This window comes from Ustilaginoidea virens, chromosome 1 (assembly GCF_000687475.1).
Source record: "Ustilaginoidea virens chromosome 1, complete sequence".
In the NCBI taxonomy this organism is placed as follows: domain Eukaryota; kingdom Fungi; phylum Ascomycota; class Sordariomycetes; order Hypocreales; family Clavicipitaceae; genus Ustilaginoidea; species Ustilaginoidea virens.
Genome location: NC_057316.1, coordinates 4,317,152 through 4,331,011, shown reverse-complemented (window position 1 = coordinate 4,331,011; position 13,860 = coordinate 4,317,152). Strand labels below are relative to the sequence as shown.

Here is a 13,860-nt window from a genome sequence, read left to right as displayed (position 1 = left end):
GCATTAAGGAGTATTATTAGGGCTCTAAGAACCGGTTCTCTATAGGCTTTAAGGAATCCCACCGGTATACTATCGGGGCCTAATACTTTCTAGCTGGCTATATATTAGAGGGCATTATAGATATCTACTTTAGAGAATTCATCTTTAGGGGCGAATATTGCATTAGTAAGGCAGGGGAATTGCGGGTCTGGGATATTATTAAGGGTGGCTATTAATATTAAGAAGAATCTTTCTGCTAATACTTCTACTTTAGAGGAATATATTTTTGCTTTTTATATTTAGGCTCTTTTGCCTTAGAGAAGTATAGGGATTTCTCTTAATTCTAGGGGGAGTTTACTATATATTTAGGCCTATTTCTCTAGGGACTATAGGTCTGCATTTTTCGTTATAGCCTTATTAATAGCTTCTCTCTATATCTAGCGCCTTTCCTATTAGATAACCTTAGTTTAGTTTATCTCTGCTTTTTATACTATTAACTAGTTAAGGCTAGTATAATTCTTTCTCTAATTCCTTATAGCTTTGCGGGCTACTATTATGGCCGATTATACTTTTTAGGTCTACTATAGGGCCTTTCCTAGCGGTTTAGTTCCTCTTTTAGGCGTAGCGATATTAGCAATAGCCTATAGTTAGGTCGTAAGCTATTGGGCGAAAGTATCGATCTCTATAGGGGACTAGGGTGGGTATAAGGCATATAGGATAGCTATCTTAATTTTAGCTTTAGCTCGAGTAAGGATTTTATTAAGTTTCTTCTATTAGTATATCGGTAGTAGTTTGCAAAACTTATCTAATTTTATTTTTACCTAAATTACCTAAGGGATATAATCGGATCTAATAATATCTACCGCCCCTATAAACTCTATATTAAGGTCTCTTATGCTCTATATATGGTCGATAGTACTATTACGTTTGCTTAGGGCTTATCTAGTTATCTCTCCCTATAGTATTATAAAGGTTAGCTTTTATTTTAATGCGAGTTCGAAAAGGGTATTATAGCCTAAAGAGGTTCTATAAGAGCGGTCCTATATAGGGTAGTAGATATTAAAGTTACTAGTAAAGATACTATAAAGGCGAGGGGTAGTTTAGGCGAATTCTAAGAGGGGGGTAGACTAATTTAAAAAAGGGATTAAAGAGTAAATAGAGTAGATATTAGTATTTTAGAGTATAATGCGGCACTAGTCTAGACCTAAGTCTATTGCCTAAGAGCCGGGAGTATATCTTTTATAGATATAGATTGCTATACGTCTGCTATAGGCGGCTATTTAGTATCTACTAAAGCTGGAGTATAGAGGGAGTTTATCTAAGGCTGCAAATTCCTAGAGGGCGATAATATCTAGTTTAAATTTATAGTTAAAGGCGAAATACGCTAATAGTGATTTCTTTTGTATATTCTAATATAGTACCTCTATTATTAGTATTAGGGCTAGGGGGTTAGGGCTTTCGGTATATTAATAGCAATAGGCTCGGATAAGTTAGGTTAAAAGAATATAGCGATATTACTACTACTATTAGTCCTCTTAGGGGCAATAGAGCTTTCTTTATATAGTCTGCTGATTCGTTTTTTTAGGGAGTCCTCCTTAGGGGAGTTACTAGCGAGGCGTTTATAGCCCCTATCCTCTAGGATAAGGGGGGGAGGCATTAATAAGGTGCTAGTAATTGCGAACTATATTAGTCTAGTGCTATAAGCCTATTTTGCGATATTCTATTGCCTATTCGCTATAAGGTAGAATTAAGACTAAGCCGGATAGGGTCCTTAGTAGTTAAGGTGGTGCTCTTTTTTATTACTAATAATATTAGGGTAATCTTTATCTCTATTAGGGTGTCTCTCTATACTATACCGTCCGTATCGAGGGGTCTCTATATAGTAATTCGCAATATATCTAAATTTAAAGTATTAGTAGCATTATTTTAGGTAGATAGTTTTATCGTATAGTTTAGCCTTAAAGATTTCTACTTAGTAGATAACTCTAGTCTTATAGAATTAGTTTACTACTTCTATATTAGTTACTTTAATAATTAGGGGGGCTCTTATTACTTCTTCGTAGGGTTTCCTTATAGCGATTCTACTAATACTAGGGCTATTAGCTTAGGCTAGGTTTAATTTAATATCTTCAATAGGGATATTCTTAAAGAATTAGGTAGGGAATCCTTTAATAATAATACTAAAAGTATAGATATTTAGTATAGCTCCTATACCGAATGCGAGGGGGATCTAAGTAGTTTTTATAGTAAAATAGGATACGGCTTCTATAAAGGTAATGACTGTATCTCCGCTATAGAGTCGGCGAGCGGTAACAGTATTAATACCTCTAGTAGTAATATTTACCGCTTTTATAATCTCGATAGGGGTTCTCTATCATAGGTTCTTAGTAATACTATCTCCTTTAATTATTATTTCACAGTAGATTCTTAGCGGTATAGGTAAAGTGGTCGGTCTAGGTAGTACAGTCGTTAGTATGCCTTTAGTAGCAATACTAGCCTAGGTCGTTCTAAAAGAGGTCTTTAAGGCAAAAGCTTTATTTATAGCACTCTCTACTACTTTTTCTAGATTATTAATCGTAATAAGGTTTGAGTTCGGGTTTAAGATGAGATTAGTTCGGTTAATATATTTAATACTATCGACCAGGCTAGTAATAGCGTTCTATACATTTCCTAGCGTAGCTGCCGGGATATAGTCTGCGATCTTTTAGTAATACTATTTAAGTAATTTAGTTTTTTCTTAGGTTCCTATATTAGTTTATACGATATTGCCGCTAATTCGTCCGTGATTGTCGTTAGCGATAGTAATATAGTAGTTATAGTGGCTCGATTCGAGTCTACCCTTATTTCCTCCGTCTAAGTCTATAATTTCCGCCGCTTCGACCATGCCTTCCTCTTAGTACTGATATGCTATCAGTAGACGGGGTAAGATGAGGTGAGGAATTGATTTAGCAATTTTTTAACTATTTTAGGGGTGTATTCGCGCCGGTACCGAGGTGCGGGCGAAATCGCGAAAAGTTTTCTTTATTCTATAGTGCATATCATTAACGATAAAAAGCACTTTTAAGTCACTCACTATAGAAAAGTATATATAAAGATACTTATAGTCTAGTGGCTACTATAGATTAAAGGATTTATTAGTATATCTCTATATTAGGAAAGAGCATTGGTCAGGTCAGTTAAGTTATTGTGGGGGGGTCGAATGACAAGGGGGGGGCATAGGTCGGTTGATATGTAGTCTCGCAACGATGTTGCCCCTCCCTATCGAGCGGCGGGCCCAATCCATAAACTGACCGAGACATTGACGGATTAGTGGATACAGCCGCTCCAGATCGGGGACTTGTCGCGCTAGCAACGGGCTGGAGCCTCCTAGCGTCTAGCATGTGGCACCAGACCAGAGCTCCTCAGCACCTGAACCTGGCAATGACATAAACCAACCAGCTTGGGCTTGGGGCTTGGGTCTGGTTGGGGTCGGGACTCGGCAAGTTGACAATTGGCAGTGGCAGCTGGCGGCTGGCAGCTGGCTGCTCTCTTCGAAGTCTGGCTGGTCCAACCGGCAGTTCTAGCCTGCAGTTGCTGATGGACGGACCGACCATCACACCAGACGCCATCACACCCTCACACCATCCCGCCACAATCAACAATGCCTGGCTACATACACGGAGTAGAGCCAAAAGACTTTGCCAGCTCTTCGTCTCGCCAAGAAGACGTAAACGTGCCGTGTAAATAGTCATCCCTTTCCCAGCCTTCTCTTTTGGCGTCGCTGCTAAGCGCACTAACAACCTCGGCGTCGTCACAGACTTGCATGGATGTTGTCCAGCCACCTCCCAGGGCCCCGTCTCTTGTTTGTCTTTTTTGCCGAGCCATGCCCTGGTGCCTGTGATCTCATGGAGCCCCCCCCCCCCCCTAGGACACAAGGAACATAAGACATATAGGACAAGGACAAGGAAGGCAGGGCACCGGCAAGGGAGTGGGGGGTGGGTACATGTATGTCGGTCGGCTCTTGTCATACACCCCTACTCTTCCCCTCGAGTTTAGTTTTTTCCCTTCCCCGGATTGCCCATTCATCTTTACAACATACAATTGCGAACAACAGCAAGCGCGGTCGCCATCCCCTCAGCCCCTCGCTGGTCCCGACGACGTGCATTTCTGGGTCAAGGGAGCGCACGGGCTTGACGCCGAGGGTCAACAACTGCGAGAAATCAAGCTTCCAACTCTGCAACTGTGCGGACAACAGCCGCTTGATACGAAAATGGGCAACTTCATCAGCTGGCTCAACACGAACGTCCCGGTGGACCAAAAGGGAGGCGATGCTCAAACTGCCAAGACAAATCAGCCTCAGTCGCTATGGGGTCAGTGCTAGCCATCTCGAGTTCTCTTTCCGCATAGCCTTGGGGGAAAACTGGCGTTTCAAAAAAAAAGAAAAAAGCTAATCGATTGCTACGGATAGGCATGGTCGAGACACTGATCCCGTTGTTGATCATATCGGCAGCTTATATCGCTCTCTTCCTGGTTTTCAGAAGATCCCAGCGCAGATTTTACGCGCCTCGCACATACATAGGCGGGAGGTGGTGAGTGACTTGAGACTGTGTGCATTTCTCGACTCGGGCCCAGGCTGGCTCCATCCAGCATCGATCGCTCCAGCATGGCTCTGAGCCCGAATGCCCATCTCGCATTCGCATGCACAGCAGCTTTCTGACCCTGTGGCTACAGCGAACGCAGTCCGGAATTGCCCCGGGGATTTTTCAACTGGTTTGGCTCGTTTTGGAAGATTCCCGATGCCTACTCGCTCACTCACCAGACTCTCGACGCCTACCTGTTTTTGCGTTATCTGAAGGTGTGCACGGTCGTCTGCTTCGTCAGCGCGTGCATAACCTGGCCCATTCTGTTCCCTGTCAATGCCACGGGCAAGGGTGGCCAAGGTCAGCTCGAGATCTTGTCATACAGCAATGTCAACGTCGACAAGTCGCCCAACTACTTTTTCGCCCACGCCCTTGTTGCCTGGGCCGTCTACGGCTTCCTCATGTACATGATCACCCGCGAGTGCATCTTTTTCATCAACTTGCGCCAAGCGTATCTTTTGACTCCCCACTACGCCAAACGCATCTCGGCTCGCACCGTCCTCTTCACCGCCGTCCCGCAGGAATATCTTGACGAGGCCAAGATTCGGCAAATCTTCAACAATGCTGTCAAGAACGTCTGGATCGCTGGCAACACAAAGGAGCTGGACGAAAAGGTTGAGGAGCGCGACAAGGTTGCCATGAAGCTCGAGGGAGCCGAGGTGAAACTGATTGTCGCGGTCAACAAGGCTCGTGCCAAGGCGCTGAAGAAGGGAGGCAACGCCAGCGAGCCTGAGCAGGACGCGGAGACGGCCAATGTGATTTCTCGATGGCTGCCCGACAAGAAGCGGCCCTCGCATCGCCTCGGTCCCCTCGGCCTCGTTGGCAAGAAGGTGGACACCCTCACATGGTGTCGCTCCGAGTTGGAGAAGAGCATCCCGGAAATCAGGAGCGCCCAGGCCGCGTGGAAAGAGCAGGGCAACTTCACCAAGGTTGGGGCGCTCTTTGTGGAATTCCACACGCAGGCCGACGCCCAGGCTGCGTACCAAGTCATTACCCATCACCAAGCCCTGCACATGAGCCCCAAGGCCATCGGTCTCAAGCCCAACGACGTCATCTGGAAGAATCTGTCAATCCCCTGGTGGCAGCTCATCATTCGCCGCTATGCCGTCTACGCCATCATCGCAGCCATGATCATTTTCTGGGCCATTCCCGTTGGCATCGTCGGAATCATCTCTCAAGTCAAGACGCTTGAATCGCTGCCTGGGCTGACGTGGATCAATGACATTCCCGAGGTACGTCTCGGCAACAGCCGTTGCACCCATATCCCCATCAAAATACGTCGAATCGCACTAACTTTTTCTTGCGCGATAGAAAATCTTGGGATTCATCTCCGGATTGCTTCCATCGGTTGCTCTCGCCATTCTGATGTCGCTCGTACCCGTCATCATGCGTGCCTTGGCTAGAGTTGCCGGCGCCAAGAGCAACAGCGAGGCGGAGCTGTTCACTCAAAACTCATACTTTGTCTTCCAGGTTATTCAAGTCTTTCTCTGGCGATCTGTTTCTGACGCCGCCTCTGCGGCTATCGTCAAGATTTCGCAAGACCCGAGCCAGGTCTTCACCATCCTGGGTTCCACGCTCCCCACAACATCCAACTTTTACATCTCTTACTTTATCGTCCAGGGCATCACCATTGCCGTGGGCACGGTGACGCAGGTTGTTGGTCTTTTTGTTTTCAGGATCTTGTACAAGTTCCTCACCAGCACGCCTCGAGCCAAGTACAGAAAGTGGACCACGCTCTCCGCCATCCTCTGGGGCAGCCTGCTTCCCGTGTATACCAACATTGTTTGCATCAGTGAGTCGCCCTCCATCAGGCTTGCGTTACTTGCCAAGAACCCCGGAACCCCGCACTTTGGTTCCATGCTGACGAGGATGGGTGTCTGCTTGTCAAGGCATCATCTACTCCGTTATCGCTCCTCTGATCCTGTTCTGGTCGACTCTGGCATTGTTCCTCTTCCACCTGGCCTATAAATACAACCTGCTGTTCGTCTCGGACACGGCGGTGGACACCCAGGGGTTGATCTATCCGCGAGCTCTGAAGCAGCTCTTCACCGGCATCTACATTGGCGAGATTGTCATGGTTGGTATGTTTGCGGTGGTCAAGGCGCCAGGCCCGGCGATACTCATGGCTGTCTTCCTCGTCTTCACGATTCTGTACCATATCACGATGACCCGAAGCATCGGACCTCTTCTCCAAGGCCTGCCGCGGACTTTGGAAGCCCACGAATCGCTCGTCCAGGGCAACGTCGGCGGCACCGAAGCTGCCAAGGCCAACGTGGCCGGTGCAACCAGCAACAGCGCCCCAGGGACCAATGGTGGTGAATCGACGGACCTGAAGAAGGCGACGTCCAGCAGCAGCAATGACTACGGCGTTCAGAAGCCAAAGTGCAACATCTTTACGCGGTTCTTGAAGCCGTGGATCTTTTCCGACTACAACTCCCTGCGGCACATGGTTCCGCAGGAACAAGACATTGACTTTGCTCACCTGCAGGCTTCTGGCGAGGTCTTTGAGCGCGATGCTTACTTTCCGCCCTCTGTGAACAGCGAACCTCCCCAACTGTGGATTCCCGAGGATTCCCTTGGCGTATCCAAGCACGAAATCACCCTCACCAGCAAAGTCATTCCCATCAGTGACAAGGGGGCTCATCTGGACGAGAAGAACAACGTTGTGTGGTCCGAGAATCTCAGCGACGAGGCAGACTTGCCGCCCATCTATGAGCCCAAGACTTACTACTAGCCACCGGGGGTTTTTTTTTTTCTTTTTTTTTTTTTTTAATCCCTCACTTGATACCCCCTTTCCCGTTCGCAAACCGGATCGGGTTTGGTTTCTTTTCCCACTAGTCTGCTGTGAGATTCTGGACAAGGAAGTGGATGATATAGTATAGGGGGAAAAAAAAAAGAAGAAAAAAAGACGGGTGGATAGAGGGTACTCCTCTGGCAATTGTATAGGTTTATGTTTGCACTTTAATATCCTTCTGGTGAGTGACTAATAAAAAATATTGCTTAACCCGTGATGTCGTTTGCAGCTTCTATTGAGGCGTATACTTGGTGCTGTGATTATGAGGGGGTTAGCTCTGAGTATTAAAAGTGCGGAATTTACAAAATAAGCCGGTAGACGCTGTTGAGCAGAGCAGGCAGCCTGAACAGGTGCCTGGCACCTATTTCCTAGGTACATGTACCAAAGGTGGATGTAATGGCATCGACGTAGGCTTAGCCGAGCCCGCGTAAAGATTTGCGAGGAGGATCTTTCCACTAAAAGTAGTATGCAAAGGCAGATATAAATCGCGCTAATTGATGAGCAGGCAAAGGCTCGTGATAAACTGGCCAAGTGGTACCTCGGCCAGATTAAGGAGGTAGCTAATAGAAATCGTCAATGCAAATTCCACTTTTGCGTAGCATGCGGGGGGGGAACAGCATCGTGCATCTTTGCCGACCATGTACTCCGTGCCCTGTACTCTGCACTCTGTCATCTTGTACTCCGTTCAAAGGGGACGGACCCGCTTTCCGTTTCGGGCTTGGGTGCTGCCGCCATGTGAAAAAAAGCGCAAAGCGACATAGCGAGCAAGCAAAAAACCCGCGGCTGCCACGCCACGCCACACCACGTCCCGTCCCTGCCTCGTTACCTCGGCTCATGCTCGCCCAATAAGGCACGCGGCACTTTGCCATCCCTCACTGCATCAGACAAAGTCCGGTCGGTCGGTCGGTCGGGCGGAAAGAAAAGGTTGCCTTTTTGCTTGACTTGCGCATCGACACGCTGCGAACCAAACGGATGTGCCGAACGCTGCTGACGGATCCCTCCTCCTCGCACTACTTCTGGAGCCCTCGACCCACGACACGACGGCCCTGCGTCCTGGTCTTGCGCATTCCTCGCCCGCGTACGGAATACAAGCTCGTCCGCCGGCCATGTTGGCATCTGCGTCTCGCTCTCGCGCACTGAGAACCGCTCCGCGACGACTTGCCGCGTCCGCCCCGACGGTGCGCCTGAATTCAAACACCCCCCTCTTCCCCCGTGCTGATGCTGATGCTGATGCTGATGCTGATGCTGTCGTGTGTGCAGAGAACCATCATGGCGTCGTCGGCCAAGCTCGCAAACAGCCCCCTCCCACCAGGTACGTCACGTCACCGTCCACGTCGGTTCGCGTCAGTCACGCCGGCGGCCCTTGTTTTCCCACCCCGCGTCGTTGCTGAGACAGGGCCTTCCGGGGACGCCGCAGGATACGCAGAGGACCGGTCCAAGGGCCCCATGCTGCGGTTCCAAGAGTCGCTGCCGCGGCTCCCGGTGCCGACGCTCGAGGAGACGGCGAAGCGGTACCTCAAGTCGCTGCACCCGCTGCTGTCTGCCGGCGAGTACGCGGCGAGCACGGCCGCCGTCGCCGACTTCATCAAGCCCGGCGGCGTGGGCGCCCAGCTCCAGGACAGGCTGGTGGCCATGCGCGAGGACCCCGCGACCAGGAACTGGGTGTACGAGTGGTGGAACGAGGCGGCGTACCTGGCGTACCGCGACCCCGTGGTCCCCTACGTCAGCTACTTCTACTCGCACCGGGACGACCGCGCGCGCCGGGACCCGGCCAAGCGCGCCGCGGCCATCACCTCGGCCGTCCTCGAGTTCAAGCGCCTCGTCGACGCCGGCGCCCTCGAGCCCGAGTACATGAAGAAGCTGCCCATCTGCATGGACAGCTACCGATGGATGTTCAACGCCACGCGCATCCCGGCCCGGCCCAAGGACTACCCGGCCAAGTTTGCGGCCGGCGAGAACAAGCACATCGTCGTCATCCGCAAGAACCGCTTCTTCAGGGTGCCGCACGAGGTCGGCGGCGTCCAGCTCAACGCGGCCGAGCTGGAGAGCCAGTTCAACCGGGTGTACCGGGCGGCGGCGGCTTCTGCGGCGGCGCCGGTGCCCCCCGTCGGCGCGTTGACGTCCGAGAACCGCGACGTCTGGGCCGACGCGCGCGAGCTGCTGGTCCGCGCGAGCCCCCGCAACAGCCAGGTCCTGTCGGCCATCGACTCGGCCTCCTTCGTCGTCTGCCTCGACGACGCCGCGCCCGTCACCCTCGAGGAGCGGGCCCACCAGTACTGGCACGGCGACGGCGCCAACCGCTGGTTCGACAAGCCGCTGCAGTTCATCGTCAACGACAACGGCACCTCGGGCTTCATGGGCGAGCACTCCATGATGGACGGCACCCCGACCCACCGGCTCAACGACTACGTCAACGACGTCATCTTTGGCGCCAAGATGGACCTGTCCGACCCCTCGGTCCGCCCCGACCTGCCCGAGCCGCAGGCGCTCGAGTTCCACGTCACGCCGCCCGTCCAGGCCGAGATTGACCGCGCCGTCGCCGACTTCCGCGCCGTCGTCAGCCAGCACCAGCTGGCCGTGCAGGCCTACCAGGGGTACGGCAAGGCCCTCATCAAGAAGCTCGGCTGCTCCCCCGACGCCTACGTCCAGATGGTCATCCAGCTGGCCTACTTCAAAATGCACGGCAAGAGCCGCCCGACGTACGAGTCGGCGGCCACCCGCCGCTTCCAGCTCGGCCGGACCGAGACCTGCCGCACCGTGTCGGACGAGTCCGCCGCCTGGTGCGCCGCCATGGCGGACCCCTCGCAGACCGACCAGGTCCGCGTCAAGCTGTTCCGCGAGGCGGTCCACGCCCACCTCGAGTACATCACCGCCGCTTCCGACGGCAAGGGCGTCGACAGGCATCTCTTCGGCCTCAGGAAGCTGCTGCAGCCCGGCCAAGAGGTGCCCGCCATCTTCAAGGACCCCGCCTTTTCCTACTCCAGCTCCTGGTATCTGTCCACGTCGCAGCTGAGCTCGGAATTCTTCAACGGCTACGGCTGGAGCCAGGTCATCGACCAAGGCTTCGGTATTGCCTACATGATCAACGAAAACAGGCAAGTGCTCCCAACCCATTCGGCCGGCGAAGAGAGAGAGAAGGGGGGGCTCCCCCCCAAGCGTAGCGTCATTACTTGAGAGAAGTTGCGTCGGCTAATTCGTTCGCAGCATCAACTTCAACATTGTGTCCAAGAATCTCGGCAGCGACCGCATGAGCTATTACATCAACGAAGCTGCTGGGGAAATGCGCGATCTGCTACTGCCAACCATCCAGGCGCCAAAGGCGAGACTATAAAGAAGGAACCCCCCCCCCCTTTTTTTTTTTTTTTTTTTTTTTCCTCGTCGGGCAACTGTCACGGCTCGAGACGCCCTTGATGACGATGATGTAGAGTCTCTTCCCTCTTGGCCAGGCGGTGTATTTCTTCAAACAAGAGGTGCGAAACCCATGGGCTTTTTTTGTGTATTGAGATGCTTGTCTATTTAGGCGCCCACCCCTATTAGAATTAAAGAAAGAATATGTCGGATTTGAAACAAGTACTTGGACATGATGCATCCTGAGTAGATATAACCCTGAACGTGACATGGGTTCAACATTCAACCACGACTTCAATCTCCCCTCCCCCCAAAAAAAGTCCTGTTCTGCCCCCGTGATTGTAAAACAGCAAAATCACCTGTGCTCCGCGTCAAGTATAAGCAAAGCGATGTTGTGGGCTCGATGGAGCCAATCAATCAACCCGCGTGGGCAACAATCTCATTTACAAGCTCGTCCTTGGTTTCATCGTAATAAGAGCAGATTTGCGAGGGAAGCGGCACCTCCTTGTAGTCGTCATCCGGTCCAGTGAGGATATTCAAATTGATGCCCGAAGACTTACTGCTGAAGACCTTGGTGGCAATGCTCTCTTTGCTAAAGTAAATCTGCCCGCCGTCAACCTGATCCAGCATAACGGTTGGAAGCGTCCCGGTAACCTGCAATGCAAAGTTCTGGGCCTTGATCACGTCCACCGTAGAAACCAAGGTGTCGACAACTAGAGAGAGACGGCTTGAATTTTCAACCGTCACTTGATTGGCCTTGCCTTTGAGGATGACGGTAGTGTTGTTGCATCTACTAATCAGCACCGACTGAACGAGGGTCGTTTGGATCTCAACAGGCTCGGCCTCTTTTTCGTAGTTTTCCTGCGTGATTTTTGTGAGCATTAGCTGAAATATCGTAAAAGTGAGCAGAATAAGCATACGATAGTCCACTTGTTGCCGTCGAGTTCTCTCTTGGCTGGCTTTTTGACACGCATATTCTCTGGCTTCGGCTTCTTGCCTGGAGCCGGACTTTTGCCCCGTGACGAGACTTGTCGGTCTCCAACTCGACTCCGCGTCCTCAAGGATGGGTTTTTATGCGTCATCTCCATTCCGTCAACTTTGCGAAGACCGCTCGTGATATCCGAGCCCTTGTTAAGTTCCGAGAATACGGCACCAAATCCTCCTCCTCCCAAAGTCGCAGGCCCTCCGTCCGTCTTGTTTTCCGTCTTGATATCCAGCATGGGGGCTGGTCCGGGAGGAGGCGGGGGTGGAGGGGGAGGCGCTGAGCCGCCGCGTCCTGCTGGTGCTGCTGCTGGTGCTGCTGGTGCTGCTGCTGGTGCTGCTGGTGCTGCTGGTGCTGCTGGTGCTGCTGGTGGCAAGCCACTTTGCAAGGGCTGTTGCGACAGTGACTTGGCCACGATTTGGGCCGGCTCGCCTCGTGCGTTCCAAGGGATGCCCGATGGGAAATGTTGCTTGATATAGCCGGCCAAGTCGCGGAGGACTTGGTAGAATGCCTGGACCCATTCGACTTGCTTGGGATCCCTGTCAATTGTTAGGTAGCGGTCAAGGTAAGCATTTGCAGGCACACGGCATACTTGTCCTTCTGTTCTTTGAGCACCCGGTTCCCGAAGAACTGGGCCGAGCTGAAGGATTCTTCGACATGCTTGTACGGACGGCTGTCCAGGGCAATCCACGCCAAGGCCATGATGCCATCTGCAACCGCGCTGAGTTGGGAATACATTGGATCCGGCCGGTTTGCATCCTTCAGCTCCGTAACGGCCGCCACGACATCGTAGATGGGCTTCAGTATGCTCATCAAAGCCGACGGATCGGGCTTGGCAGCCTTTGTTGTGAGCAGCAAGAACCGTCTCTGCTCTAGAAAGCCTTTCAGGACTTCATTGGCCTACCGCGGAGACGAGGCGGGTGGTTAGCAAAAGCCTGACGCGATCCGCTGGATACGGGGGGCGGGGATTTCTCAGACCTGCTTGGCAACTACGCCACCCCCCAGGCCGTTGCTGAGCGTGACATAGTTCTGAACGGAAGAGCTGATGAGTTGGTCAAAGTCATCTAGAGCTTCCGGGATGGGTTCTTCTTGCGCAGCTTTGGGGGTTGGCTTCGGAGTAAGGGCCTGCGCAGGCGTCGGAGGGGCCAAGGAAGTTGCTGTCGGAGGAGGTTGAGCGGCCTGGCGAGGGCTGGTGCCATCCTTGGCAAGATCTGTAGAGGTGGCAATGTCTTCGAGCCGAGACGTCGCAGCTTCGAGTCTGCCAGCAGATTCAGCAACGGGCCGGCCCAAACATTGCATCAAACCACCGGCGGGCTGTCGGTGTTGGCCCGGATCGTACGCACCTCTTGATGAGCGTGGTGAGGTTGTACATGTTGTTGGCGGCAGCCATTTCGACAGGTTGTCTCTGTCAGTGACGTTTGACGCGACACGACCTGCATGATGCAACATCCGAGTTAGCGCTGTCGGCAACGCGGGGGAGCCGTGCCTTTTTGACTGAACGCAAGGGGGCCTTTCGGTTTCACTGCCTGCCTGCCTGCCTGCCTGCCATATGATATGATTGTCTTCTTTTGGGGGGGAAAAAAAAAGAAAAGAAGAAAAAGAGAAAAAAAAAAAAAAAAAACCTTTCCGTGGTATCTTGGATTCCAAGTCGCAATTTGGTAGCGTCCAGTGTCTGATGTCGCAGGGGAGATGGATGGTGGCGATGTGATGGGTTGGTGGATAGGTGCATGGGATGGGCGTGCCGTGCCATTGTCGTCTTGGGCGTCGTTTCCATGGTTGTCAGGCTGCAGAGCCTCGCATTGGTTGAAGCCCTCCAGCCCCTTTTGCCCCTGCGCACCGCGCCACCACGAATAAGAAACCAGCACCAGACTCTATCATATGTCTGTACTCCGTACTGTACCTCTGGTACATAGGTACCTAGGTAGGTATGTACGTTGGATTTCACTCCAGAAACACAACATCAACTCAGCCCACATTAATAATAAATGCCCCCCCGGAAGGGCTACGTACACCATACACCCAGCCATCTGGTTGGATTAGGTACCTAACATAGCAAAATGCACAACATGACTTGTGCGCACATCGACTGACTACCTTCTCTAACCCACCTGGTAGTCAGGATGTAAGCATATCGGCCC

The 13,860-nt window shown here is 51.7% G+C and overlaps 3 protein-coding genes across 3 annotated transcripts; 2 read left to right on the top strand and 1 right to left on the bottom strand.

The window, feature by feature from the left end:
• Nucleotides 1-4,228: 4,228 nt before the first annotated feature.
• UV8b_00971 (uncharacterized protein) lies at nucleotides 4,229-7,332 on the top strand (the record flags this gene model as incomplete). The annotated part of the gene is made up of 5 exons (XM_043138469.1): nucleotides 4,229-4,328; nucleotides 4,427-4,547; nucleotides 4,690-5,830; nucleotides 5,910-6,390; nucleotides 6,488-7,332. The coding sequence occupies 5 exons, from the start codon at nucleotides 4,229-4,231 to the stop codon at nucleotides 7,330-7,332; spliced, it is 2,688 nt and encodes an 895-aa protein (XP_042994403.1).
• Nucleotides 7,333-8,498: 1,166 nt separating this feature from the next.
• Nucleotides 8,499-10,723, top strand: UV8b_00970 (uncharacterized protein; the record flags this gene model as incomplete). Its single annotated transcript, XM_043138468.1, has 4 exons — nucleotides 8,499-8,570; nucleotides 8,653-8,704; nucleotides 8,810-10,487; nucleotides 10,597-10,723. The coding sequence occupies 4 exons, from the start codon at nucleotides 8,499-8,501 to the stop codon at nucleotides 10,721-10,723; spliced, it is 1,929 nt and encodes a 642-aa protein (XP_042994402.1).
• A 434-nt stretch (nucleotides 10,724-11,157) lies between these two features.
• Nucleotides 11,158-13,112, bottom strand: UV8b_00969 (uncharacterized protein; the record flags this gene model as incomplete). The annotated part of the gene is made up of 5 exons (XM_043138467.1): nucleotides 11,158-11,601; nucleotides 11,661-12,261; nucleotides 12,315-12,622; nucleotides 12,701-12,980; nucleotides 13,066-13,112. 5 exons carry the CDS (start codon nucleotides 13,110-13,112, stop codon nucleotides 11,158-11,160), a joined length of 1,680 nt encoding a protein of 559 aa, XP_042994401.1.
• Between the last annotated feature and the right edge of the window lie 748 nt (nucleotides 13,113-13,860).